This window comes from Oncorhynchus keta, chromosome 18, assembly GCF_023373465.1.
Source record: "Oncorhynchus keta strain PuntledgeMale-10-30-2019 chromosome 18, Oket_V2, whole genome shotgun sequence".
Classification (NCBI taxonomy): domain Eukaryota; kingdom Metazoa; phylum Chordata; class Actinopteri; order Salmoniformes; family Salmonidae; genus Oncorhynchus; species Oncorhynchus keta.
In genome coordinates, this window is record NC_068438.1 from 25,659,320 (window position 1) to 25,687,171 (window position 27,852).

Sequence of the window (27,852 nt, forward strand, 5' to 3'; positions counted from 1 at the left end):
ATATTTAATTCAGACCAAGCAAAGGTCACTGATGCAATATAGCCACTGGGCACAGAAATAATTTCAAAGTGAACTATCCACCACTAGCTCACCCCTCTCTCCTTTACCTCAGAAACAGCCTTGTGGGATGGGGAAATTGTGGACCAAACAATGGTCATCAACACCACTGAAAAATAGAGGATTTACCTCCCTGTCTCATTGACCCTGGCAAATGGATGTTGTGTTTTATCAGGTAGGTGCAGCAACCCCATGTAATCGTTGTGGGCTTATTTATTCATCTGTTTGGCCAAGGCATATTTCTACAGCATGGCAAACAGCACCAGCTGGTGCCAAACAAACAACCGTCCTCAGGTCAAACATGCAGACTGGTGTATGCGTACCCACATGGGCTTTGATTCCCACTGCAGTGCATGTGATGAGCATGGCACAGGTGACACACAGACTCCCACGGTAGCGAGTTGGAAGTTGGGGGTTGGTAGTAGGGTAGAATGGAGGGAACCCAGTTACCACTCCCTTTTCCCTGGATAAATAACTGCAAGAAACCGGCAAATTATAATACATTATTTATATGAACAGCATGGCGTTAAATGGAACTGTTCAATTATATGCCATGTCTAAATCTGGCTTCTCTACGGCCTCTGCATGATGAATCAACAACGCTCAGTCTGGGGACAGACAGCCGTTTCAGTATGGAGCGCAGTTCACAGTGCATGTAGACCTATCATCTCATCATATTAACATTTTGTTGTTGTGACAGGTAGGCCTACATTTGCTGCAGCATAGTCTAACCTACAATAATAAAAAGACTGAATCCGCATCTAATTTACCAATCTCCATCTGGCTTTCTGGCTCATCTTATTTTTTTATTGTAAAGAATATATTATTTTAATTGCAGCTGCTTTTTTAAAACAGCCTATCACTCGAATATCAGCAGTCTTTCTCTTTCTCCGTTAGTTCCATTCAAAATAGATAATCCTGTTCTAGATTGATATATTTTTTGAACCTTTATTTAACTAGGCAAGTCAGTTAAGAACAAATTCTTGTTTACAATGATGGCCTAGGAACAGTGAGTTAACTGCATTGTTCAGGGGCAGAATGATTGATTTTTACTTTGTCAGCTTGGGATCTTGCAACCTTTCGGTTACTGGTCCAATGCTCTAACCACTAGGCTACCTGCCACCCCAGATATATATATATATATATATATATATATATATATATATATATATATATATATATATATATATATATATATATATATATATATATGTATATATATATATATATATATATATATAGATGTCTTAGCCTACCTCTTTCAGGATATAAATTATATACATCATTAGCCATATATTTAGCTAGTTAATGATGGGTTATGCATAATAAGCTTCTAACTTACAGCCCCTGTGTCTTGCGCAATACGGACATACCTGTGCTCTGCTGCCCTCTCTCATTAACTTAAAAAACTCTTGGACTCTTGGAGTCCCATGAGTCCCTTTGAGTCCCATGCAGGAAAAGCAAGACTAGAATAGCTTGCTGGACAAAATAGTTTTTAGCATTTCTTATTCCAATAGACTATTCGAAGAGGGATGTGAGCTCTTGCTTGATGAATGTTAAATACAGCAGCCAATATAACTTATGGGAAGTTTGAAAGAAGAGCAAACGGACGATGATGGTAGGCTATAGAAGTTATTTATTTAGGCCCATAGGCTAACCATTCAATCTTTGTGAAGAGAAGTGAAAGCCTTCTGCATCTAATTTTTGTCCTATATTATTCAAGGGTGTCATCAGAATGATGACAATAAGGACAACAAAAGTTATTTCATTTAGGCTCTGTTCAACGCTAGGAAGAAATGAAGCAACAATAGCGAGAGGAAGAGGAGGTAGTCCAATAACATTATGGGAAATATTCTGAAAGGTATATAAGCGTCGGCCTACTAATTATACAAATAGGCCCTATTATATTTGAAAGTTATAAATAGATTCTAGCCTATACTTGTAACTTTTTAGGCCGTATGTGCTGCACCAGAATCACATTTTCCCTCCCTGCTTTATCATGATTTGAACGATTTACATAATTCTAGTCCATATAATACAGTATAATACAATACAGTACAGTAATACAGTTCACACTCAAAAATAATAGCCTATTAGAGCTAGTTTAATTTATTTACCCAAGAGAGCATATAGCTAGCTACATCTATGGGCATTTATGTTTTTCTGTCGTGCATATCATATACTCTATGTGTTGGATATCGGCACAATAATTTAGACTTTTTTGGCCTTGGGCTCATTAAATGTATTTAATGTATGGCTCATCAGGCTCAGGTAGCATCAGGGTTGAATTTTCGATCAAAGCTCTAGTCAGACATAGGCCAATTTATATGATTTATAATGCTTTTGAATGACACTTCCGGCTTTGGAGGGAAATACTGAGTTACCCGGGAGAAAAGTGATTTATTCTTGGGATGGAACATTTGTAAAATACCGGGAAGATATTCAATCCTAGTTGGTAGAGTGGCATTTCAATTATTAATCCATCCAGTTTGCTGGTCACACAAAGGGAGATGTTATAAAACCTAAAAAAAAACATTGCGTGTTTGGAGTTGCTGCACTGCGGCCCGAGTCAGTTGGTATTATTCTAACCCATCAGTAAGACAATGCTGTATCTGGGAACTGAAGCACATGGAAGAGAGTCTCTTTTCTCTAGGGACATTCTAGCTCCTATCTCACCCCATGAACAGTTCCCGTGCCAAACCCTAGAGCCAAACAGCTTTGACCGTGTGACTGTGTGAGAGAGACTGCCACAAAGAGATTAAAAACTGCTCACACAAATCACTCGTTTGTAAAGACAAGCTTGGTTGGAGATGTCAATGAATGCTGAGAGAGAAAAAAAAGGACGGATAATTGATTGTCTGTCTGTACAATATTGACGACATAGGGATTTGTTTTGCCCTAATATACTGAAAACTGACTGAGAAAAGAAATAACAGCAAAATTATATACAGAGAGCAATTGAGATTTATATACAGTGTTCTAAGCGGCAAACTGGATTATCAGCATTGAAACAGACCTTTTTGTGTTTAAGCCGCACAATGGGCGCCAATCCATTTGTAAAATTAGAGTCAAACCACCACCACTCAAGTAGAAAAGCCCATTGAAATGCCTTGAATATAATCACATGTAAAGTGCTTACAGCAACAACTTTCTCATTTGTCGTAGGTACTGTCTAACTCTTACACAGGATTTAACATTTTCAGCAAGACAACACAAGTGAAGGACTAGTTAAACATTTGATATCTATTCCATTGGCCGAGTAGTCCCGCAGAGGAAGACTAATGCAAAATGATGAGATAAGAGAGGACTGTTTTAGATTTTTGAAAAACAGGAAATGACATCATCCACTGTATTGCGGTAAAACTGGAACGTTGTTTTTCTGGCATTAGGCAACATTTTACCCTTCTCTAATGCTTTATCTAATACCGATCAAACTGATGTTAGAAAGCAGGGTCTGTCTGTCCAGACCTAGAAGCCACCCATAGGCAAACAGCTTTTCTAGACTTTTGAAGACTAACTGATGATGTAACATTTGACGTATTTGCGAGGGTAAATTGCAGACGAGTAATATAATGTAACTAACTGACACCCCAAGAACTGCGCTTGAGAATTAATGTACATCTGCCGCACCCACTTAAAACCTCCACAATGGAGGACTCGTAAGTCTTGTACTGTATGGTAGCTCAGGCCTGACTGTATGGTGCGTGGTGATATGTAGCGTGGTGGCAAAATGATGTACTGTATATTTTAGTCATTATCACTAACACCACCACATTGATTATCGCATCCATAGAATAGAATGTGCTGTATTAGTTTAACATTACCGTGGTTGGTCTTGTCTAGTGTAGTACTACTTGTCCTGTATGTGACATGTCCTGTGTTTCATGTTACCATGTTGCCCTCCACAGCAGGCTAGCTAGCAGAGAGGAGGCATTGTGGATCTACCATACAAGTGCTTTTGTCTTTATCAGTGATGGGATTTGTTTCTGTGTTTCCCTAATCTCTCAAATAAAATGACAACAATGATAATGGTGAAGAAAGTGAAATTCCATATCTGGCATGTACAATACACTCACTTAAAACAGTCAGTGTTTATACAGTAGTCTCACAGCAGCCAAATGAACAAAATACCAGAAATCAAAACAACAATTTACATCACATATTCCTATCCATTTCCTTCGATGAGCAGCTAGATCACAGTAAGTATACAGTCTGGATTGACTGAGCTCCAGTATTAACATGGTATTGGGAAAGCCACATGATGAAAAGCTCTGATACACAATGTTTACATTTGGTTCCGCAGGCAGCATCCTATCATGTGGACATGGCTGATGATATAAAGCAGTTAGTATGAGAGACTTCACATTACATGGGTAGGACAGACATTATAGTCAGGCAGCTATGCTCCCCTCCATTTGAGCTGGCATGGTGCCGACAGGTTGACTGAGAAACCAACCCCCTTCTTTAAATTAGAACACACCCCGTTCTGCTTCTGAATGTAAAAGTTTGTCTCATGAAATGTCTCTCGGCATTTCAAACAGTCCCACTCAAGGCAAGAAGAAAAAATGGGATCAAACTCTACTCTCATTTCCCAGTCCAAGTCCTCAAAACAAATTAAATCAAGCATCTGAGTAAAAATAAAGAATGCTGAATAAAATATACGTAATGTACACTGATATTATTCCTTTATCTCAGGGTCACAAATTCTGAAACGACAACTCAAGCTTTCCGGTTGAGATCACGGGCCTCCTTATCTGTAGAGTTCTGAGGGCTGGGAACCCCGGGGAAAAGACTGCCTTTGGTTAATTGTTTGGCAAGTCTGGACACATTTTGAGAGTCCTACTCCACTTACACAAGGGATGAAGTTGGATTAGCCAAACGTAACATAGAGCGTGTGTGAGGGGAGGCTGGGGGGAAAGGGTATAAGAGAGAAGTGAAGCTTTGACATTTAACACACATTCATAGTTGTGCTTAGAACTATAAGAGAGCAGCAGAATATTGGCTTACACATACAAAGTGATGGGTGACTTTTGCCACCCATAAGAGAGTGGTCCCGCTTTGTTTTAAAGACAACTTGCTAGCCCCCAGCCACAGCGTTTGGTTATTTTGCTAGCTTACATGGGAGCCTATTTCCACTGTCTATCAGTGCAACAACCACCTCCACACTTGAGTTGTGTCCATGTTGGCAAAAGATCTCTCTGTGGCACAGCTACTGTATGTTTATGGTTTATGGGGCCTTTATTTACTAAATGAAGAACTGGACAACAGGAGGTGGTTTCTGATGAGCTTAGGATGGGATGTGGGGGGAATGCCAGGTTTTTGAAACACTGGTTGGAACACAGAGAATTATGAACAAGTCCAATGTGAGTTAAAGCCACCTATTTCAAGGCTTCTCACCAACACATCATGTGCTTTGAAATGTAGGTCCCTTTCAGGAAGCTGTATGTTTCCCATAGTTCCAATCCACGGCTGGATACCCCAGGACAGGCAGGCCCTCTCTGGCTGTCAGGTCAGACGTGGGTCTGCATGCGCTTCTGGAGGGGCCGTGTGAGATCTGAGTTCTGGGAGGAGGACTGGGAGTAGTGGGATGAGGAGGAGGCGGAGGCGGAGGCCTTGCTGTCCTTGTCGAACTGCACGTAGCCGTCCTGCTTGCTGTAGCTGCTCACACTGCTGTCGCACTGCGTGTCGATGAAGGAGCTGGAGTCGCTGAGTGATCCTCTCTGGAACTCCCTCTCGCACAGCTCGATGGAGCTGCTACCCATGCCCAGCACGAAGCGCTGGCTGTAGTCGTACAGACGGTTTGGCCCGGCACCTAGGGTGGAGTAGATGTTGGTGAAGGACATGCCCGTGGGTACCCGCTGCTTGCCCCCGGTGGTGGCAGCGGTGGGATTCCGCATCTCTGTAGTCTGGTTACCTTGAAGGGTGATGGTGGGGGTGGAGTGGTGCTCCTTGAAGGTGTTGACACTGTAGTATCCATTGGTGGGGTCCTTTAGGAGGCAATATGGGAGAGGAGAGAATATAAGAGGAGAGGAGGAGAGGAGATGAGAAAGTTAAAGTAGTTTAATTAGTTTTGTCATTGTCAATTTTGAAAAATTACCCCACTGGGTATGCCTTGTTGGCAAAGCACAATAGACCACAAGAACATATTTTTCTAAGAGAGGCAGAAGTCTGAAAAGCAGTACATCTCTGGAGGAAAACAGACGAAAGTAAATCATCCCATCGTTTATATGTATTTATTCTTCTCAAAGCTTACAGTGTCAAGGTCAAACTGGCTTTAATTACCATTCAAATTGGCATATAAATAAGGAAACCGGCTGCTGCTGCATGTGTCAGGTCTGAACCAGGAAAAATAGTAGCTAAAGCTCAATATTATGATTTTGTCTTCTTTTGCATAAACCTCTACAATCATGTTACTTGCTAATTAACAGGCCTTGATGATTCAGTTTGGCAGCCAACACGTCCTCCCAAAGTTCACTAATACCCCAGTTTAATTGGGCCCAAAACGGTTTGTGAAAACAAAGTCTTGAATTTGATGTATGCAAAATAAATGACTTGTGTGGAGCCATGGCTGCCGTGCCAAGGTTGCTATTGTCACACAGCTCCTGGCTCTTGCCTCGATGATGCTGTTGCTAAGAAGCAGCCGTGACAAGGCTGTGAGAATGAACGTGAATGTCAAACCCAACGAGCACAATGCGCCATGGTTGCAGTGCCGAGGTTGCTGTTGTCACACAGCTCCTGGCTCTTGCCTCGACGATGCTGTTGCTAAGAAGCAGCCGTGACAAGGCTGTGAGAATGAACGTGAATGTCAAACCCAACGAGAACAATGCTGGATCCCAGAGGAGCCATGCTAATCATGGCGAAATGGCACAGCTATGACAACCTGGGAGAATCCTCATTATGAGTGTCATTATCAGACTTTGTGTCCCCTTATCTGGTGTCTGGTTCCCGGTGATCTCCTCCCATACACACACTCATCAGTGTGGATCAAAAGAGCCACGGGTCCAATGGGAACAGGTATGCAGACAGAACACCAGATGAATACTCTTGTGTACTGGGTGAACAATCATCTGTACAATGGCATAAATAAACTGGACCACAATTTTGTTTTCAGCTCCTGATTCGTTTTTGCGTTTGTGGGGTGAGCCTGAATTGGACATCACCCATAGTAAGTTGTTTGTTCCACAGTCTAATGATATTATCTGTGTGTCACGTTTGAAGGAGGTTGTTATTTCAATATTTATTTCTTCAGAAGGATTATGCCATATCTCCCACACTGTAGATGTGCTAAACTCTGCATGCAGAGTGAGGTAATGATGAAGTGAACAGCACAGTGCTAGTCTAATTGAGGAATTTGCATATCTGAGAACCAGGGGGCCTCTTGTTAAAAGACCCCATACTGACTCTTTGCCTGTCTGTTTTAACTATAACTTCCGCAACTGCCTTATATTCCACTCCAAGTGAGTGTTTCTGTTGAAATAACAAGAACTGGTGTCATGCGTGAGAAGGGTCTGGAACAAAAGCAGTGCAAAGACTGCTCATTATCAACATAGAAAGGTACAGGATAGCCACCTATTATTCAGAGGGAACGTTTAATACCTGTTGCTTGTACAGTAGGTCCAGACAGGTATAGTATGCTGGATTTTGTGAGTCTGTTATAGTGCTATTAACATACAGTAATATATCTGTTGTCACAGTGTTGACAAATTAAACGCTCCTTTGCGAGGCACAGACTCACCAAGTCCTCCAAACTGTACCTAAAGTATCAGTAATGGGGCTTCTCTGGCATAACAAGTATTGTTGATTGAGCATACTGCAATTCTAGCACTTAATTTTTGTCACATTAAGAGCTCTTTCATTACAGTGAAAATATGAGGAAGGCAATTAACACGTTCTATTATAAATTATTGGTTTTAGTTGAATACAATGGCTCTGGAAATTTATTTTCACTTTTAAGTGATTTGATTGCAGAAATGGTGAACTCTCATTACGAAAGTTTAACACTGATTCTGCTTTGCCGAAGTGTGACTAATGAATATTACAATATATCATACGATTCTCTATCTGGTGAAGAAAAACGTTCTGAAATTATTTTTCCAAACCATCCATCAGTGATTACAAATGTCATTTTACAATACACATACATACAGTTGAAGTCGGAAGTTTACATACACCTTAGCCAAATACATTTATAATCCTAGTAAAAATTCCCTGACTTAGGTCAGTCAGGATCACCACTTTATTTTAAGAATGTGAAATGTCAGAATAATAGTAGAGAGAATGATTTATATCAGCTTTTATTTATTTTATCACATTCCCAGTGGGTCAGAAGTTTACATACACTCAATTAGTATTTGGTAGCATTGCCTTTAAATTGTTTTTTTGGGTAGCTGGGTGAATAGGTTTTGGCCCATTCCTCCTGACAGAGCTGGTGTAACTGAGTCAGGTTTGTAGACCTCCTTGCTCATACACTCTTTTTCAGTTCTGCCCACACATTTTCTATAGGATTGAGGTCAGGGCTTTGTGATGGCCACTCCAATACCTTGACTTTGTTGTCCTTAAGCCATTTTGTCACAACTTTGGAAGTCTGCTTGGGGTCACTGTCCATTTGGAAGACACATTTGCAACCAAGCTTTAACTTCCTGACTTATGTCTTGAGTTGTTGCTTCAATATATCCCAAAAGTTTTCTTTCCTCATGATGCCATCTATTTTGTGAAGTGCACCAGTCCCTCCTGCAGCAAAGCAAATCAAATCAAATCTTATTTGTCACATTTACATGGTTAGCATATGTTAATGTCAGTGTAGCGAAATGCTTGTGCTTCTAGATCTGACCGTGCAGTAATATCTAACAAGTAATCTAACAATTTGACAACAACTACCTTATACACACAAGTGTAAAGGAATGAATAAGAATACGTACATACAAATATATGGATGAGCGATGGCGGAACGGCATGGGCAAGATGCAGTAGATGGTATAGAGTACAGTATATACAGTACATATGGGATCAGTAATGTAGGGTATGTAAACATTATATAAAGTGGCATCGTTTAAAGTGGCTAGTGATACATTTATTAATCCAATTTTTTATTACTAAAGTGACTAGAGATTTGAGTCAGTATGTTGGCAGCAGCCACTCAATGTTAGTGATGGCTGTTTAAAAGTCTGATTGATGTCCTTGAGATAGAAGCTGTTTTTCAGTCTCCCGGTCTCTGCTTTGATGCAACTGTACTGACCTCGCCTTCTGGATGACAGCGGGGTGAACAGGCATTGGCTCGGGTGGTTGTTGTCCTTGATGATCTTTTTGGCCTTCCTTTGACATCGGGTGGTGTAGGTGTCCTGAAGGGCAGGTAGTTTGCCCCCGGTGATGCGTTGTGCAGACCTCACTACCCTCTGGAGAGCCTTACGGTTGGGGGTGGAGCAGTTGCCGTACCAGGCGGTGATACAGCCCAACAGGATGCTCTCAATTGTGCATCAGTAAAAGTTTGTGAGTGTTTTTGGTGACGAGCCAAATATCTTCAGCCTCCTGAGGTTGAAGAGGCGCTGCTGCACCTTCTTCACCACACTGTCTGTGTGGGTGGACCATTTCAGTTTGCCTGTGATGTGTACTCCGAGGAACTTAAAACTTTACATCTTCTCCACTACTGTCCCGTCAATGTGGATGTGGGGCTGCTCCCTCTGCTGTTTCCTGAAGTCTATGATCATCTCCTTTGTTTTGTTGACATTGAGTGTGAGGTTGTTTTCCTGCCACCACACTCTGAGGGCCCTCACCTCCTCCCTGTAGGCCGTCTCATCGTTGTTGGTAATCAAGCCTACCACTGTAGTGTCGTCTGCAAACTTGATGATTGAGTTGGAGGCGTGCATGGCCACGCAGTCATGGGTGAACAGGGAGTACAGGAGAGGGCTGAGAACGCACCCTTGTGGGGCCCCAGTGTTGAGGATCAGCGGGGTGGAGATGTTGTTTCCTACCCTCACCACCTGGGGGCAGCCCATCAGGAAGTCCAGGACCCAGTTGCACAGGGCGGGGTCGAGACCCAGGGTTTTGAGCTTAATGATGAGTTTGGAGGGTACTATGGTGTTAAATGCTGATTTGTAATCGATGAACAGCATTCTTACATAGGTATTCCTGTTGTCCAGATGGGTTAGGGCAGTGTGCAGTGTGATTGCGATTGCGTCGTCTGTGGAACTATTGGGGCGGTAAGCAAATTGGAGTGGGTCTACGGTGTCAGGTAGGGTGGAGGTGATAGGGTCCTTGACTATTCTCTCAAAGCACTTCGGAAGTGAGTGCTGCGGGGCGATAGTCATTTAGCTCAGTTACCTTTATTGGGAACAGGAACAATGGTGGGAACAGCAGACTGGGATAAGGATTGATTGAATATGTCCATAAACAAACCAGCCAGCTGGTCTGCACATGCTCTGAGGACGCGGCTTGTGATGCCATCTGGGCCGGCAGCCTTGCGAGGTAGCGGGCCATGTCGGTGGCACTGTATTGTCCTCAAAGCGAGCAAAGAAATACTTTAGTTTGTCTGGGAGCAAACACCCCCACAAGATGCTGCCACCCCCATGCTTCACGTTTTGGATGGTGTTTTTCGGCTTGCAAGCCTCCCCGTTTTTCCTCCAAACATAACAATGATCATTATGGCAAAACAATTATATTTTTGATAAATCAGATAAGAGGACATTGCTCCAAAAAGTACGATCTTTGTCCCCATGTGCAGTTGCAAACCGTAGTCTTGCTTTTTTATGGCGGTTTTGGAGCAGTGGCTTCTTCCTTGCTGATTGGCCTTTCAGGTTATGTCGATATAGGACTCATTTGACTATTGATTTAGGTACTTTTGTACCTGTTAACTCCAGCATCTTCACAAGGTCCTTTGCTATTGTTCTGGGATTGATATGCACTTTTTGCACCAAAGTACGTTCATCTCTAGGAGACAAAACGCGTCTCCTTCCTGAGCGGTATGACGGCTGCACGGTCCCCATGGTGTTCATACTTGCGTACTATTGTTTGTACAGATGAACATGGTCTTGGCTGATTTCTTTTGATTTTCCCATGATGTTAAGCAAAGAGGCATTGAGTTTGAAGGTAGGCCTTGAAATACATTGACAGGCACACCTCCAATTGACTCAAATGATGTCAATTAGCCTATCAGAAGCTTCTAAAGCCATGACATAATTTTCTGGAATTTTCCAAGCTATTTAATGGCACAGTCAACTTAGTTTATGTAAAATGCTGACCCACTGGAATTGTGATACAGTGAATGATAAGTGAAATAATCTTTCTGTTAACAATTGTTGGAAACATGACATGTGTCATGCACAAAGTAGATGTCCTAAACGACTTGCCAAAACTATAGTTTGTTAACAGGAAATGTGTGGAGTGTTTGAAAAACGAGTTTTAACGACTCCAACCTAAGTGTATGTAAACTTTCGACTTCAATTTAGCTTTATGCTTGCTGTATGGTTTTCATTCAAAGTCATTGGTAACTGGTAATGCCAGTGTACTCTGCATTCTAAGACATGGCTCCTGAACCTCTAGGGCCATACACATTCTGATTCCTAATACACCACCTTGGTTGACCCCTTAATTCATCAAATTAAACTTTAATTAGATACATTTGACCCCTGGCTTTATTTAGCCAATGTGGAAGGAAATGGTCCTGTTGAAGATCAACCTCTTGCCTGCCTCCTCCCGTCTTTCTCCTTCTCCACCTCTATCTCCTTCCGTCCCCCCTCCATCATCCATGTTCATGGACCTACCTTGATATGCTGGTACTCTTTCTCATCCTCTTGCAGCACCTCTAGCTGCTTCAGCACTGACTCCTGCTGGAACTCCCCGCGTTCTACCTGCATATAGACATCATAACCGCCATCGATAAGAGACATTACTGTGCAGCCGTATTCATCGACCTGGCCAAGGCTTTCGACTCTGTCAATCGCAACATTACTATTGGCAGACTAGACAGCCTTGGTTTCGCCTGGTTTACCAACTACTTCTCTGATAGAGTTCAGTGTGTCAAATCGGAGGGACTGTTGTCCGGACCTCTGACAGTCTCTATGGGTGTGCCACAGGGTACAATTCTCGGGCCGACTCTCTTTTCTATAAACATCAATGATGTTGCTCTTGTTGCTGGTGATTCTCTGATCCACCTATACACAGACAACACCATTCTGTATACTTCTGGCCCCTCCTTGGACACTGTGTTAACTAACCTTCAGACGAGCTTCAATGCCATACAACTCTCCTTCCGTGGCCTCCAACTGCTCTTAAACGCAAGTAAAACTAAATGCATGCTATTCAATCGATCACTGCCCTCACCTGCTCGCCCGTCCAACATCACTACTCTGGATGGCTCGGACTTAGAATACGTGGACAACTACAATACCTGGGTTTCTGGTTGCAGTCTATCACAGTGCCATCCGTTTTGTCACCAAAGCCCCATACACTACCCACCATTGCGACCTGTATGTGCTCATTGGTTGGCCCTCGTTTCATACTCGTCGCCAAACCCACTGGCTACAGGTTATCTACAAGTCTCTGCTAGGTAAACAGCCCATCTATCTACCTACCTCATCCCCATACTGGTATTTATTTATTTATTTATTCATTTTGCTCCTTTGCACCCCAGTATCTCAACCTGCACATTCATCTTCTGCCAATCTACCCAGTGTTTAATTACTATATTGTAATTACTTCGCCACCATGGCCTATTTATTTCCTTAACTTACCTCATTGCACTCACTGTAAATATACTTTTTGTTTTCTTTTGTTCTACTGTATTATTGACTGTATGTTTTGTTTATTCCATGTGTAACTCTGTGTTGTTGTATGTGTCGAAATGCTACCCTTTATCTTGGCCAGGTCGCAGTTGCAAATGAGAACTTATTCTCAACTAGCCTACCTGGTTAAATAAAGGTGAAATAAATAAATAAATAAAATAGACAAGGCACGTTTAGAAATATGATGTTATCATAACAGTCAGCATGCAGGGATATCACTTTCGAAAAATTCGGAAAATAATTTTCAGACACATTTCAACTTCACTCGGGCGCGTAACTATAAATAATGTATCCATGAATCTCATTAGAGAAATGCAGATATGTACAGTATCATATGCAGACCCATGAACTCCCATGAAGTGTTAATAATATAATCAAAGCCCCTTGCTGAAACCATAGCCCTGCTCTCCTGGGCCTTTTCAAAGCGCAGAACTTATTTCATTCCAAAAAATGAGGAAGGGTTTTTTAATAGACAGACATAGGGCACAATTAAAAAAGCTATGCCTTACTGTGGCCTTTTCCCTCACAGGGAGAAACAACGTGGGTCAGTTCTCTAGATATAGGCCAACACAGTGCATTGATCACAGCGAATATACAGTACATCTACACACCTCAGTGCTGTTCCATTATTCAGCAGGTTGCTTTTGTGCCCTAGTGAAGTGCTATTAATGCTATCCCAGAGATAATTAGCATTCATTATCTGTGAGTATAAAGAGGGGTGGAAGGGATAGGGTTTTCTGTTGTTTTCACCTTGGGTACAGAAGTGGAAATGGTGGTAGGACACTCACACTCACCATCAGTTGCTTCATGGCGGTGTGCTCCTCATTTTCCCGTGCCGCGTTGTGGTCTTTGTGTACAATCTCCACTCGGATGTCGTTCTTGGCCGACACCACCCCTTTCAGATCTGTTGGAAACGATAGTAAGTTACAGCTCAAGATGCTGAGACACACAATATTCACAGAGACATTGCACTTCCCCCAATAACTTCAATACACTGGACTTCAAATCTTCTTGGCATGGCTTTTGAAAGTAGTGTCCCCTTCCCCAACAGTACAGAGCAAGAGATTACATTTATTTTGTTTTGTTGTCAAGATAAGATTATTTTCTACGTACATAAGCACATCTCACACTGGCCTTGCGGTGGCTCATTTAGAACAATGCGGTTCATACTATCATATAACAAAGTCTTACTTTCTGTCTTAATTTTGCTTGCAAGTTCTCGCTGGTGAGTACAGATGGAGACGGGTAGTGAGGGCATTACCAGGTGCGCTTCCTCTGTGGTATACAACAACAACATGCTGAATGCTAGTAAAAGGTCCCACACAGGGACGCACGCACGCAGCAGCACAGTTTTGGAAAAGCGCAATGGCTGACTGTTTCTAACCTGAGGCACTGTTAGGGATGGAGTTTTGAATTTGAACGTGAGACAGAATGGAAGTAGCTGGAGCTAGTAATGAATAGTCAGGTAAGTTATACTGCTCAATTATGAGACATGAGCCCTCACACCCTGTCTATCTCTTGCTGAGGACCATGCCTCATTTTGCTTTGGCATGCAGTGGGTGGCACAGGTACGGGGATACGTACTTCTCTGAGAGCGAGTACAGCAGAAAGCTCCGATGGTCCCTATCAGGACGATGAAAGCCACCAAGGCACCAACTGCCACCCCGATGATGACCGCCACCGGGAGAGACTCTGTGGACATCAAAACATTCCCTTCTACAATAACACATTGCAAATACAACCAGTATACTACACACATATAAAGTATACATAGATACAAACATATAAAACAAGGACCAAAGTTCAAACAATTACATTGTAAAATAAGACATTACTTAGTTTTACAAATACACACATCTCAATAACATATTAATAATACATATTTTCCCAAATGTTTTGATGGCTAACATAAAAAATATCTATATAAGGTTGATAGAAAACATGATTGTATTTGAACATATTTCTTATTACAGTGCTGATTCCTTCCAATCACATTTAATTCATACTCACAAAAGTGGCTGACAGTTTTTTAATTGAGTGTATAAATAGCAACAGGGCTGTAAATTGAGTCAGCCTAATCCTTAAAGGAATAATTTGAGATTTTGGCAATAAAGCCATTTATCTACTTCCCCAGAGTCAGATGAATTTGTACGTCTCTCCGTGGTTTGAAGAAAGAAGTGAAATTACTAACTAGCGTTAGCGCAATGTTTGGAAATCTATGGGAACAGTATGCTCCTGTAGATTTCAGTCATTGTGCATTGGCTCGCAAAACTACCTCTAACTTCCTTCATACTGGACAGAGACATACAAATGGTATCTATGAATTCATCAGACTCTGGAGAAGTAGATAAAGGACTTTATTGTCAACATCTCAAAGTATCCCTTTAAAGTATCTATGCGTGGTCTGATTTCACTGTTATAATGAAGACTTAGACATCCACCTACATTAATTACCTCCCCACACTTTAAACAAACGCAACACAATAGATAGCCTTTTCCCCAGAATTGACGTCTATTTAATTTCTTAATTAATCAATGTCCCTTTCATTTAAGCCAGCAATACAGTATAATTTATGGGGAGTGAACAAAAACAAAACTTCCCCATTGAAAAGACAGAGCAACACGTCCAGCTATGAAACCCAGCCAATAATTTAATAATAAAGCATTGGTATAAACAAAGCCATAGTGGAATATTTATGTTGTCGTGTGGTATGACTACTGATCTGGTGTGCCTACTATGAATCTGAACTTGAGTTGAACAATATCTTTTAACTAGCTAATTAGCTACAAATTACTCACACTCTGACTGAATCTACAAAATGAGTGCAGTAACTACAAATGCATTGGCTGTTTATTTCATGCTGTATCTGTCCGATTTCAACAGTCTGGGTCATCCTATTGTTCTAAAGTGAAATAATGTGAAGTGTTGATAAATCAGACACCACAAAAATGTCACTCAAATGAGATAGGTGTTGTCAGCACCTAAACACTGTATGGTGCATCGGGGTTCATTGTGGTTTGTGGCTGATAATGACAATGGTTGGTTCAACACTTGTAAACCTATCAAATCCACTGACACACACCCTCTCTAGTTGACACATGCATTCTCTACACTATACTAGAACCACGGCCACCACAGTGTTGAAGTAGAGAAGGTGGAACCTGTTGAACCTTGGCTCCCACCTTGTTCCTTGAGACGGATGATCTCCGTGTCAGACCCAAAGCTGTTCCAGGCTGTGCAGTTGTAGATGGTCTGGAAGTCTGCAGGGACGATGTTACTCATAGTCAGAGTAGAGATGACTCCTTCTTCGGTGCTGACCGTCTCCACTGTGTAACGGCCAGATGTCCCTGACTCCAGCACTGTCTCCTTCCATGACCAGGCCTGTAAGGGAATCACAAGGTTAACATGAGGGGGGAAGAGTTCCCCATCTTTCACTGGGTGATCTGAAGCAAGAAGTACTGTTCTAATTGACAACAATTGATTGCTGACAAATAAGATGAATTGCAAGCACTTTTCTGGTGGTTAAAACATATTCATAAGCATGGAAGCAAAATTACATTCACATTTATGTTGGATAAATATTCATGCTACCTCTTTAGACCCTCCCATCAAATCAACAGCATTTTAATTATGCAGCAAGTTAATGCCAATTATCAACACACAAAACATTCATTTGTAGATTGCAATTATGCCAAAACACACACACTACTTACATACACACACACACACACACACACACACACACACACACACACACACACACACACACACACACACACACACACACACACACACACACACACACACACACACACACACACACACACACACACACACACACACACACACACACACACACACACACACACACACACACACACTGTTAATGGAACAAGAGAGGGCTCTGAGAGAGTAGGCTGTTTATCTAAGGGCCATAAATCTTAATGGGATCTGTGCTAACAGAGCATCAGCATGCATTACATTAGAAATTAAGGGTGTAAGCTTTCCATGCTTCATGCCCTCCCATTCATACAAAATCAAGCAGTTAGAATACTATTATATTCATTAAACTGATATCTTTCTCAGTTGTATTGCATGTTAACTTGATGGTTTAATGAAATGCTGATAATGCAACAGTAGCCCTGTCAGGGCACCATGGCTGTAATGCGACCCATATACCATGCAATGCTGTGGCCAGTAGAGATAAGTAAAATATATAGATATTGAAGGAAGTGGTGTTACTCACAATGCGGTCTGGAGGTGGAGTGCTCCGGATGAAGCACTTGATCTCGCCCTTCTCCCCATGGAGAGCCTGATGGGTCTGGGTACTAGAGATGGTGGGTGGGCCTGTAGAGAGGGCACAGAGGAGAACATATCAACACAGTACCATGAAGGCCTATAGAGAGGGCACAGAGGAGAACATATCAACACTGTACCATGAAGGCCTATAGAGAGGGCACAGAGGAGAACATATCAACACTGTACCATGAAGGCCTATAGAGAGGGCACAGAGGAGAACATATCAACACTGTACCATGAAGGCCTATAGAGAGGGCACAGAGGAGAACATATCAACACTGTACCATGAAGGCCTATAGAGAGGGCACAGAGGAGAACATATCAACACGGTATCATGAAGGCCTATAGAGAGGGCACAGAGGAGAACATATCAACACTGTACCATGAAGGCCTATAGAGAGGGCACAGAGGAGAACATATCAACACTGTACCATGAAGGCCAATAGAGAGGGCACAGAGGAGAACATATCAACACTGTACCATGAAGGCCTATAGAGAGGGCACAGAGGAGAACATATCAACACTGTACCATGAAGGCCTATAGAGAGGGCACAGAGGAGAACATATCAACACTGTACCATGAAGGCCTATAGAGAGGGCACAGAGGAGAACATATCAACATGGTACCATGAAGGCCTATAGAGAGGGCACAGAGGAGAACATATCAACACTGTACCATGAAGGCCTATAGAGAGGGCACAGAGGAGAACATATCAACACTGTACCATGAAGGCCTATAGAGAGGGCACAGAGGAGAACATATCAACACTGTACCATGAAGGCCTATAGAGAGGGCACAGAGGAGAACATATCAACACTGTACCATGAAGGCCTATAGAGAGGGCACAGAGGAGAACATATCAACACTGTACCATGAAGGCCTATAGAGAGGGCACAGAGGAGAACATATCAACACTGTACCATGAAGGCCTGTAGAGAGGGCACAGAGGAGAACATATCAACACTGTACCATGAAGGCCTATAGAGAGGGCACAGAGGAGAACATATCAACACTGTACCATGAAGGCCTATAGAGAGGGCACAGAGGAGAACATATCAACACTGTACCATGAAGGCCAATAGAGAGGGCACAGAGGAGAACATATCAACACTGTACCATGAAGGCCTATAGAGAGGGCACAGAGGAGAACATATCAACACTGTACCATGAAGGCCTATAGAGAGGGCACAGAGGAGAACATATCAACACTGTACCATGAAGGCCTATAGAGAGGGCACAGAGGAGAACATATCAACACTGTACCATGAAGGCCTATAGAGAGGGCACAGAGGAGAACATATCAACACTGTACCATGAAGGCCTATAGAGAGGGCACAGAGGAGAACATATCAACACTGTACCATGAAGGCCTATAGAGAGGGCACAGAGGAGAACATATCAACACTGTACCATGAAGGCCTATAGAGAGGGCACAGAGGAGAACATATCAACACTGTACCATGAAGGCCTATAGAGAGGGCACAGAGGAGAACATATCAACACTGTACCATGAAGGCCTATAGAGAGGGCACAGAGGAGAACATATCAACACGGTACCATGAAGGCCTATAGAGAGGGCACAGAGGAGAACATATCAACACTGTATCATGAAGGCCTATAGAGAGGGCACAGAGGAGAACATATCAACACTGTACCATGAAGGCCTATAGAGAGGGCACAGAGGAGAACATATCAACACTGTACCATGAAGGCCTATAGAGAGGGCACAGAGGAGAACATATCAACACTGTACCATGAAGGCCTATAGAGAGGGCACAGAGGAGAACATATCAACACTGTACCATGAAGGCCTATAGAGAGGGCACAGAGGAGAACATATCAACACTGTACCACAAAGGCCTATAGAGAGGGCACAGAGGAGAACATATCAACACGGTACCATGAAGGCCTATAGAGAGGGCACAGAGGAGAACATATCAACACTGTACCACAAAGGCCAATCACAAACCCACACATTACCACAATCAACTACTGCCAGATTCCTGTGGGTTCAGGTTCATGCCATGTAACACTCGTTCAATCAGGTTGTGCTGCATTCAATTAAGAGGTAGACTGCATTCTTTCACATAGTAAATCCTACTTCCAATTTCCAACTGACTCCTAATCCTGGCGCTGAGGATTGCATTGTGGTTTGATGCAAACATCTCATCCAACCTCCACAATATCACCAAGGGCATTTTAGGGCTGTATGAAGGGCATCCGTGTGGGCCCAAAATGTTATGGTGCTCTTGATTTCTCCCACAATGATAAGGGTCATGGTGGCGAGTGGAGAGGCATTTCTACGGGTATAATCATGATGGGAGAAGTGTCATTGTGGAGAGATAACACTCCTCCCTGTGTCTCTGAACATTCAATTTAGCTCGCCAGAGCCTTGCACTTTGTCCCATAGAGATTCCATCCATCGGATAACCTCCAGTCCTCCCAACAAGACAACAGAGGAAGCAGTCTATCAGATTAAATAGCCAGTAAAAACATTGAAAAAACATTTTTTGTGTGATTTAAGATGTTTAAGTATAGAGTAGTGGGGAAACAACTTGATTAGTAAGAAGGTGAGCTTACTGCCAACTCCACTCCAACCTGTTCCCTGGCATCTCTTTGCATGTACATAATTGCAGTTTATTACCTGTCTCTTATTAAAATAAATTAGCATTTTAATGAGATTCTGGCAGATGGTTTCTCGGTATGCCACTTCATGCAGGAGACTGGGAGTTTGATTGCTGATTCTATGGAATGATTGTGGCAAACAAACAGCACTGCATTGAGCACTATGTCCCAACACCATTGTCTTAGTAGCCTATGGTGGACTGGCATGGGGGCCCGGCCTGTGTGGACCTGTGCAGATGTGTCAGTGTAGTTGGATGCATAAAATTGTGTGTGTGTGTGTGTGCGTGTGCGTGTGTGTGTGTGTATTTGTGTGTGTGTGTGTGTATGGCTGGAATGGGCTCCTGTGGTAAACACACTCAGATCTATTCCTCCCGGGCTGCCCAAGGCGAGTGCTGGTGGCTCGGGAGAATCTGCTCTGTGGATCAGGGCTGCAAATGAGGAATATAATTAGATGGTTTTATCTCTCTGACTCAGACTGTTGGGGTGTGGTGGCTCCTCCAGAGGAAAGGGAGGAGTGTGTGTATGTGTGTGTGTGTGTGTGTGTGTGTGTGTGTGTGTGTGTGTGTGTGTGTGTGTGTGTGTGTGTGTGTGTGTGTGTGTGTGTGTGTGTGTGTGTGTGTGTGTGTGTGTGTGTGTGTGTGTGTGTGTGTGTGTGTGTGTGTGTGTGTGTGTGTGTGTGCGCGCGCGCAGACTGTCTGATCAGAGAGAGAGGGAGCTGGTAGGTGGTGTGAGTGCTCCAACTGTCAGTGGACACAGTCAATATGGTCAGAGATTTTTTTAAGAGTATGAAATGGGCTGCTTCAAAATCGGATTATTTGTTATTCTTTGTTCATCACCTTGTCGAAAGAGCCTACGTCAAAGACCGGGCCTTGCATTTGCAAACAGAGTTGGAAGTATAGCCTGAGCTTTGAAAAGGTGTGTCCTTTTGTGCTTCCTTGCAACAGCTCATTCAAAGCACCTCAGAGATGTTGTATTCTATTACAATCTCTGTCACATCCATTGAATGGTATTTCTCAACTGAATTATTAATTTGTGCTGGTTTCTTTAAGCTCTGTCTTGGCACTTGGAGAAGGAATGAAATGCTAATTTATTGAGCATATAAAGACTATGTCTGGCAAAGAAAAATATAACTACAACAACAAGATGCCCCGTGGGAGACTAGAAGGCACATTGGCCCACTTTCTCCATTAATGTGTTAATGTGCTCCCTCTCCCTGGGCTGCCTAACATCTGATTAGGCAGGCAGGCAGGCAGGCAGGCAGGCAGGCAGGCAGGCAGGCAGGCAGGCAGGCAGGCAGACAGGCAGGCAGGCAGGCAGGCAGGCAGGCAGGCAGGCAGGCAGGCAGGCAGACAGACAGACAGACAGACAGACAGACAGACAGACAGACAGACAGACAGACAGACAGACAGACAGACACAGACACAGACACAGACACAGGAACACACACCTACCAAGAAATACACAAGATGGACAGACTCATACCTCTACGAACAAACACTCATTCAAATATAATATGTCCAAGTTCATTGATAGGGACACAAACACATGTAGGCTACAAATCTCAAGCAAAGATCCAGCCATATACCTACTAGTTGTCTCTGTGTGTGTATATTGCACAAGGATGCATTGAACACATGATCAAAAAACAAGCACAATACAATATCTTCACTCAAACAAATATTGAGGCTCAGACTGACTGTGTGAGGATGTTAAACTAGAGCGAGCAATACGTATTCATTAGTGACTTCAACATAAACTGCCTCCCCTGCTAGCTATTTGATTCTAATTAAATTACACCAGTCCCCAGGGAAGGAGAGGATTCTCTTGTCTGTGTTGCTGCGCAGTGGGAGTCGTTGACATGCAACGGAAGAAAGAACATATTGACAAATTCTAAACACATGCATTTCAATTGTTTGTGTAAAATGATCCAGGCATAAGCGATGGGAAACAAATAGCAAAACATGCAAACACACACACACTCCCTCACACCGTGCATATACTCAGTCTTTCTGAGACACGATCAAGGCGTCTCCCAAAACGCACGGTCATCAGTCATGCCCTTCTTTCACTGTCAGATCCAATTGGATCCAATTGGATGTCAAAGACCTCAGGTTGATGAGGGCTGAGGAGAATACAGCTTCATCTGCCATAAAGAAGACAACTTACAACAATCAAGCAGCAAACCGTGGGAGAGTCCTCTCCACATGCTGCCACTTCAAACACTCTGTTTGTGCTTCCTCGGCTTGACAGTCTGATTCGCTGAGAGGACTGGGCAGGTTAGAAATGTGAACATTTCGACTGAGGACCCATTGTGTGGTTTTAAGAAAGCGTGTATTTCAGTTATTCAGACTGTAACAAAGAATTTGGCTTTTTAATGTCAGAGACAGATCCAGGCCGTGAGGCAAGAGAGGCTGAAGAAAAGTCGAACATAAACAAATACAAGAGAAGTAAACACCAATAAAGAAGCGCATAACGGCTTGACTGAAGTTTGCAGAGACTGAAGCAAACATTTTGCGCTTTGTGTTATTTTTCCCAATGTGTGTTCTATGAGTTGCGTTATCACTATTATTATTAAAGCAATGTATCTTCTCTTTGTATAGTGTTGTATACAGAAGTAACGCAATCCCCATAGATAGTTTTACATGAAAGAAAGACCAATTCAATTGGGAAAATAAACTTGAACAGAGATTTTGTTTACTAGTCCAGACAGTAAAAAGGATGCTGGGATAAAACAAAACTGTTAAGATGTAAATTAGGAATGACTTTGCTCCATACTATTGGAGCTCTGATCTTGAACAGAACTAGGCTACTGATAGAAAAGCACACACTAGTGGTTGTAATCCAATGACGAAAGGGGCATTTGGATGCCAACTCTCTGATGCTCAGCTACTGTACAAGTTTAAAAATAAGCAACAACGCTGCTAACAACAGACATTGTACGATTGCATTCAAGATATCCAATATATTGTCGAGGACAATACCTCACCAAAATCCTTTTGTTCTTTACTTCTATCTACCACCCATGCAAATGGACATGGTGAGAAAAAGCCCTTTAAAGAACGTGTAAATTCTGCGACTGATAGCTGCTGCAACACTAATGCACGCTCTGTGAATACCAAGCGGTGTTAATGAAGTCATTTGTCTGCGAGTTGCGGGGTCTCCCACCATTCCATTGCTCTGCATTCATTAGTCAGTCACGGCCTGAAAACGCCAACCCTGTCCTCGACTCCTACAGAATCTAATCAGCATTAAAGCAGTTTAAGGATTATAATGCAATATCCTGGATGTGCTAGCTATATTATCCATCCATCCCTGTGTCTTTCTAAGGACTGATGAAATGTCAAGGAAATACATTTTCATGCATCTGTTACACGCGTTACCACCAGATCAATGCTGTGAATCTCTCTGCTGTAGGCTACTACCCACTGTTGAATGTGAAACCTTTTCTAGAGTAAATACTGCACATTGAGAGATGGCATCACTGCATACATTTATTCAGAGCATGAACACCTGGAGAGACCCAATAGCAAACCTTCTCCTTCGCCCGTATTGTTGGAAAGTCTTTGGGGTGAAGATGTGTTTTTGTGTGTAAACCACAGACGATGCTCAATACAGGCTGTAGTGATAAATTGCTTTCTTCTTTACAGATGTGACCCCCAAACCACTCAATACATTCCTGACCAGTGTGAAACTTACCGTTGACGGTCAGAGAAACCTCCTTCTCCCCGGCGCCGACTCGCGGAACCACTGCACGGCACACATATTTCCCAGCATCTTCCTGCCTCACAGCCTTGAGTGTCAGGATGTTCTCGTTGCTTAGTACCTGCCGCACGGAGGTCAAGAGTCACTGAATGAGCAGTGAGAGGTCACCTTCTCATTTCAGGCAGCACAAAGCAGCCTATGCTCCTCTTAACGCCTTAAAGGTCACCTCTCTTCTATTATTAAAATCCAATTTGAGGCCAGGCTCATACGAGAGAGGGGCGGTTTTGGGCTCCATCTCCAGGATTGGAAGTTTGATGTGTACGGAGTTGAGGAATGAGCCTGGCTGGCAGATGAATTGCATGCCCCTTTGCTCACCTCAACACATCTCCGGCCAGGAGTCAGGGAGCAGGGCCGCTAACGAGCCCGAACCGCTAGCTGCCTCAGAATTTTGAGATTAATGAGATTTTGAAAACAACTGATTTGAGCTCAAAGGGCACTGCTTTGTCACCTGAATCCTGCATGACTGCTGCGGTTAGATTTTTTATAATTAATGAAGTTACTGCTGTGGCCAGCATGATACGGGGGTGGTTGTGAAAATTGAAAGTATAGGCTAACCTGATTGGAACAATGGATCACAATCTACAGTGTATCGCACCTAGTCAAAACAATCATGAAATTCTGAAAGACATTGGATAAGTGTATACTTACCACCCCAGAGCCCCTCTTCATCCAGACGATGGTGAGGGAGGGGTTTCCAGTCCAAGCACAGTTGAATACAGCATCAGACCCCAGATCCACCTGTAAGGACTGGGGCTCTGCAGACATGCGTGGACCAACTGCAGGAACACAGACACAGTCAGTACAATCAACACAACGCCACCAGCAACACAGAACACTCTATAACACAGTACCATACGGTCAGCTGCAGAATGTATCTAAATAGGATGTATAACATTGGGTGGACATCAATGTTGGATAGCCACAGAAAGTGCAACACTGTAGAAGCACTCACAGTAGACGTCGACGTTACGGCTGATGTTGGTGCTGCCCAGAGGGTTGGTGACCTCACAGGAGACTGGCTCGGTGAAGAAGGAATGGTCCACAATGACCTCATAGGTGTCCCCAGAGACCTCCTTTATCACATTACCTCCTTTGGCCCACCTGTAGTGAAGTGCAATAGATAGATAGATAAATAGAGAGAGAGAGAGAGAGAGAGAGAGAGAGAGAGAGAGAGAGAGAGAGAGAGAGAGAGAGAGAGAGAGAGAGAGAGAGAGAGAGAGAGAGAGAGAGAGAGAGAGAGAGAGAGAGAGAGAGAGAGATAGATAGATAGAGAGAGATACCCTGCATGAGAGGGGTGGTCTGATAATCTACTGGTATTCGCAAATTGCTTTGACCTTATTGTTGACCTATGGTCGCCTGGCCTATGGTTGTCGGAAAATACTCTGCTGAGGGCCCAGAATATCTGCAGGAGGAAGACATTTTGAACACGCATTACCACCAGACCAATATGAAGAATGGGTTGCTTCTGACTAATAACGTTTCAGTCCCGGTCATCAGTGAGGGATGATGGCACCTGTCTGAAGGATGAGAGGATGGGGGGAGAGGAGGGAGGGATGAAACATTAAGACAGTTCCTCTCCTTCCATGTCAGGACCACGTTGTTCTCTGAAAAAAAAACATTCCTGTGCAGGTTCTCTGCTGGCTTCAGCATATTTTTGTGGCAGCCATCCATCCCCTGACGATGCCGGCTGACACGTACTGTATGGTAGAGTCCCCCTGACGATGCCGGCTGACACGTACTGTATGGTAGAGTCCCCCTGACGATGCCGGCTGACACGTACTGTATGGTAGAGTCCCCCTGACGATGCCGGCTGACACGTACTGTATGGTAGAGTCCCCCTGACGATGCCGGCTGACACGTACTGTATGGTAGAGTCCCCTGACGATGCCGGCTGACACGTACTGTATGGTAGAGTCCCTCTGACGATGCCGGCTGACACGTACTGTATGGTAGAGTCCCCGGCTGACACGACGATGGTAGAGCCGGCTGACACGTACTGTATGGTAGAGTCCCCCTGACGATGCCGGCTGACACGTACTGTATGGTAGAGTCCCCCTGACGATGCCGGCTGACACGTACTGTATGGTAGAGTCCCCCTGACGATGCCGGCTGACACGTACTGTATGGTAGAGTCCCCTGACGATGCCGGCTGACACGTACTGTATGGTAGAGTCCCCCTGACGATGCCGGCTGACACGTACTGTATGGTAGAGTCCCCCTGACGATGCCGGCTGACACGTACTGTATGGTAGAGTCCCCTGACGATGCCGGCTGACACGTACTGTATGGTAGAGTCCCCCTGACGATGCCGGCTGACACGTACTGTATGGTAGAGTCCCCCTGACGATGCCGGCTGACACAAACTGTATGGTAGAGTCCCCCTGACGATGCCGGCTGACACGTACTGTATGGTAGAGTCCCCTGACGATGCAAACTGTATGGTAGAGTCCCCCTGACACGTACTGTATGGTAGAGTCCCCCTGACGATGCCGGCTGACACGTACTGTATGGTAGAGTCCCCCTGACGATGCCGGCTGACACATACTGTATGGTAGAGTCCCCCTGACGATGCCGGCTGACACGTACTGTATGGTAGAGTCCCCCTGACGATGCCGGCTGACACGTACTGTATGGTAGAGTCCCCCTGACGATGCCGGCTGACACGTACTGTATGCACGTAAAGGCACCTGATGTTAATACATTGACACAGGATTGCATGAAGAACATCCGTTTGTGTTGGAGCGATGCCTCCTGATTTCACCGCTTCTGTCTTGTTCGGCATGCCATACTGGATGGTTCCCTGTTGCTGTGGGAGACAGGGACCATTTATTAAAGCGAGCCAGGGCATGAGTGGATGTTTGGGGCTGCTTCTCGGTCACATTTACAAGGTATTTTGGGACATTCAACTCTGTATACTCTTAATCCTCTCCCCTTCCCCAGAAAGAGATGTATTTGCATGCTCTTGTGGGCGAAGATAACCTTTCACTTCTAACTGTCACAAAACATGGATCTATTTTCTCACCCAAGAATACAGGGTACACTGTGCAGTATTCCAGGGATAGGGGACTTGTTTGTTATCCATGAGTGAAGCCTTGGTCTTTGCTTGACTGGAATAGTATAATTTAGATTTCCTCATTCATTCAGCAAGTGAAGCAGCTTTCTAATTGGCTCCAGTAGATTTTTCTCTGCTGCTCATTTTGCTGCTGAGAAGACTATGTTTCCACACTATAGGAGCCAGTTCACTGCGTGCAAAATCAAGCCACTGAGATCACTGTTTGCTGAATATGCACAGGGACACCTGTGCTTCCAAAAATATAAAAATTAGGGCATATGGGTGTGCTTGGCTCGCCTGTCCCTTCCTTACATAACTGATCCAGGAGGAGAATGTGCTGGATTCGAGAAAATATTAACACCGTTACAGTAATCTACACAAAGCAAACATTCTGTGTGTATAGTCCCTCAAGAAAACAATTCTGTACACAAAATATTGAATGAAGTATTATGATAATGACTATGATAATGACAACACACTGTCTATGAATATTAGATGTCAATAAATGCGCTGATGATGACAGTGATCATTAATGCCCTCTGAATCTCAGTGTCTGATGATGAATGACTCTCCACAGGCTGTGACTGAGAGTGTAGGGTTGATAGAGTACTGGAGGAGTTACAGTGAGTTAAGCACAGAAGTTTGGCCAGCAGGTTTCTCCCAAATGGAGTGTGAGGCTGCCAGGACTGGGAGGTCCACAGTGCAGAGAGAGCAGAGACAGAATGCTAGTGCCTGCAGGGAGTGTGAAAGCTCTGCTGGTGTGCTGGTCCCCATCCAATAGAGTCTAAACAAAGCCCGCTCTGCATCCATCAGACACCTGCATCTCCTCTGGGAGGGCAGAGGGGCCAGCGAGAACTTACTCAACAGCTCACTTACCACCCGGACCTATTCATGGATGTAGGTCACACGATGAGGTGTAAGTCAGGTGTGTGCCTTAGGGTGTGTGTGTGTGTGTGTGTGTGTGTGTGTGTGTGTGTGTGTGTGTGTGTGTGTGTGTGTGTGTGTGTGTGTGTGTGTGTGTGTGTGTGTGTGTGTGTGTGTGTGTGTGTGTGTGTGTGTGTGTGTGTGCGCGCGCGCGTGCGGCAACATCAGTGAAATCTGTGTTTACCAGGGAAAGAACAGTGAAAACCCAACCTTGTTCTCTCCCACTGAAATGAGGGGACAAGAATGGTCAAACTGAATTATATTAAATTAAACATCTAGCTATCTTATTAACATATAGAATACATTATTATTATTATCAGCATGGTTATGTACATCACAGCACAGATTATGTTGC

The 27,852-nt window shown here is 43.7% G+C and overlaps 1 protein-coding gene across 2 annotated transcripts in view; it reads right to left on the reverse strand.

Moving 5' to 3' along the window:
* Positions 1–1,306: 1,306 nt before the first annotated feature.
* The window catches only part of LOC118397520 (kin of IRRE-like protein 3), a 217,389-nt gene continuing 190,843 nt past the window's right edge, over positions 1,307–27,852 (reverse strand). Inside the window, exons 7-16 of one of the 2 annotated variants that reach the window (XM_035792378.2) lie at positions 24,474–24,622; positions 24,170–24,297; positions 23,456–23,582; positions 17,081–17,181; positions 16,017–16,215; positions 14,418–14,525; positions 14,025–14,108; positions 13,628–13,737; positions 11,814–11,900; positions 1,307–6,044 (exon numbers count right to left, since the gene is read on the reverse strand). In XM_035792378.2, the coding sequence (XP_035648271.1) occupies positions 5,568–6,044; positions 11,814–11,900; positions 13,628–13,737; positions 14,025–14,108; positions 14,418–14,525; positions 16,017–16,215; positions 17,081–17,181; positions 23,456–23,582; positions 24,170–24,297; positions 24,474–24,622 (1,570 nt within the window). In that variant the 3' untranslated portion in view covers positions 1,307–5,567. The remainder of the gene's footprint in view (positions 6,045–11,813; positions 11,901–13,627; positions 13,738–14,024; positions 14,109–14,417; positions 14,526–16,016; positions 16,216–17,080; positions 17,182–23,455; positions 23,583–24,169; positions 24,298–24,473; positions 24,623–27,852) is intronic. The other variant, XM_035792379.2, reaches the window with a different exon arrangement.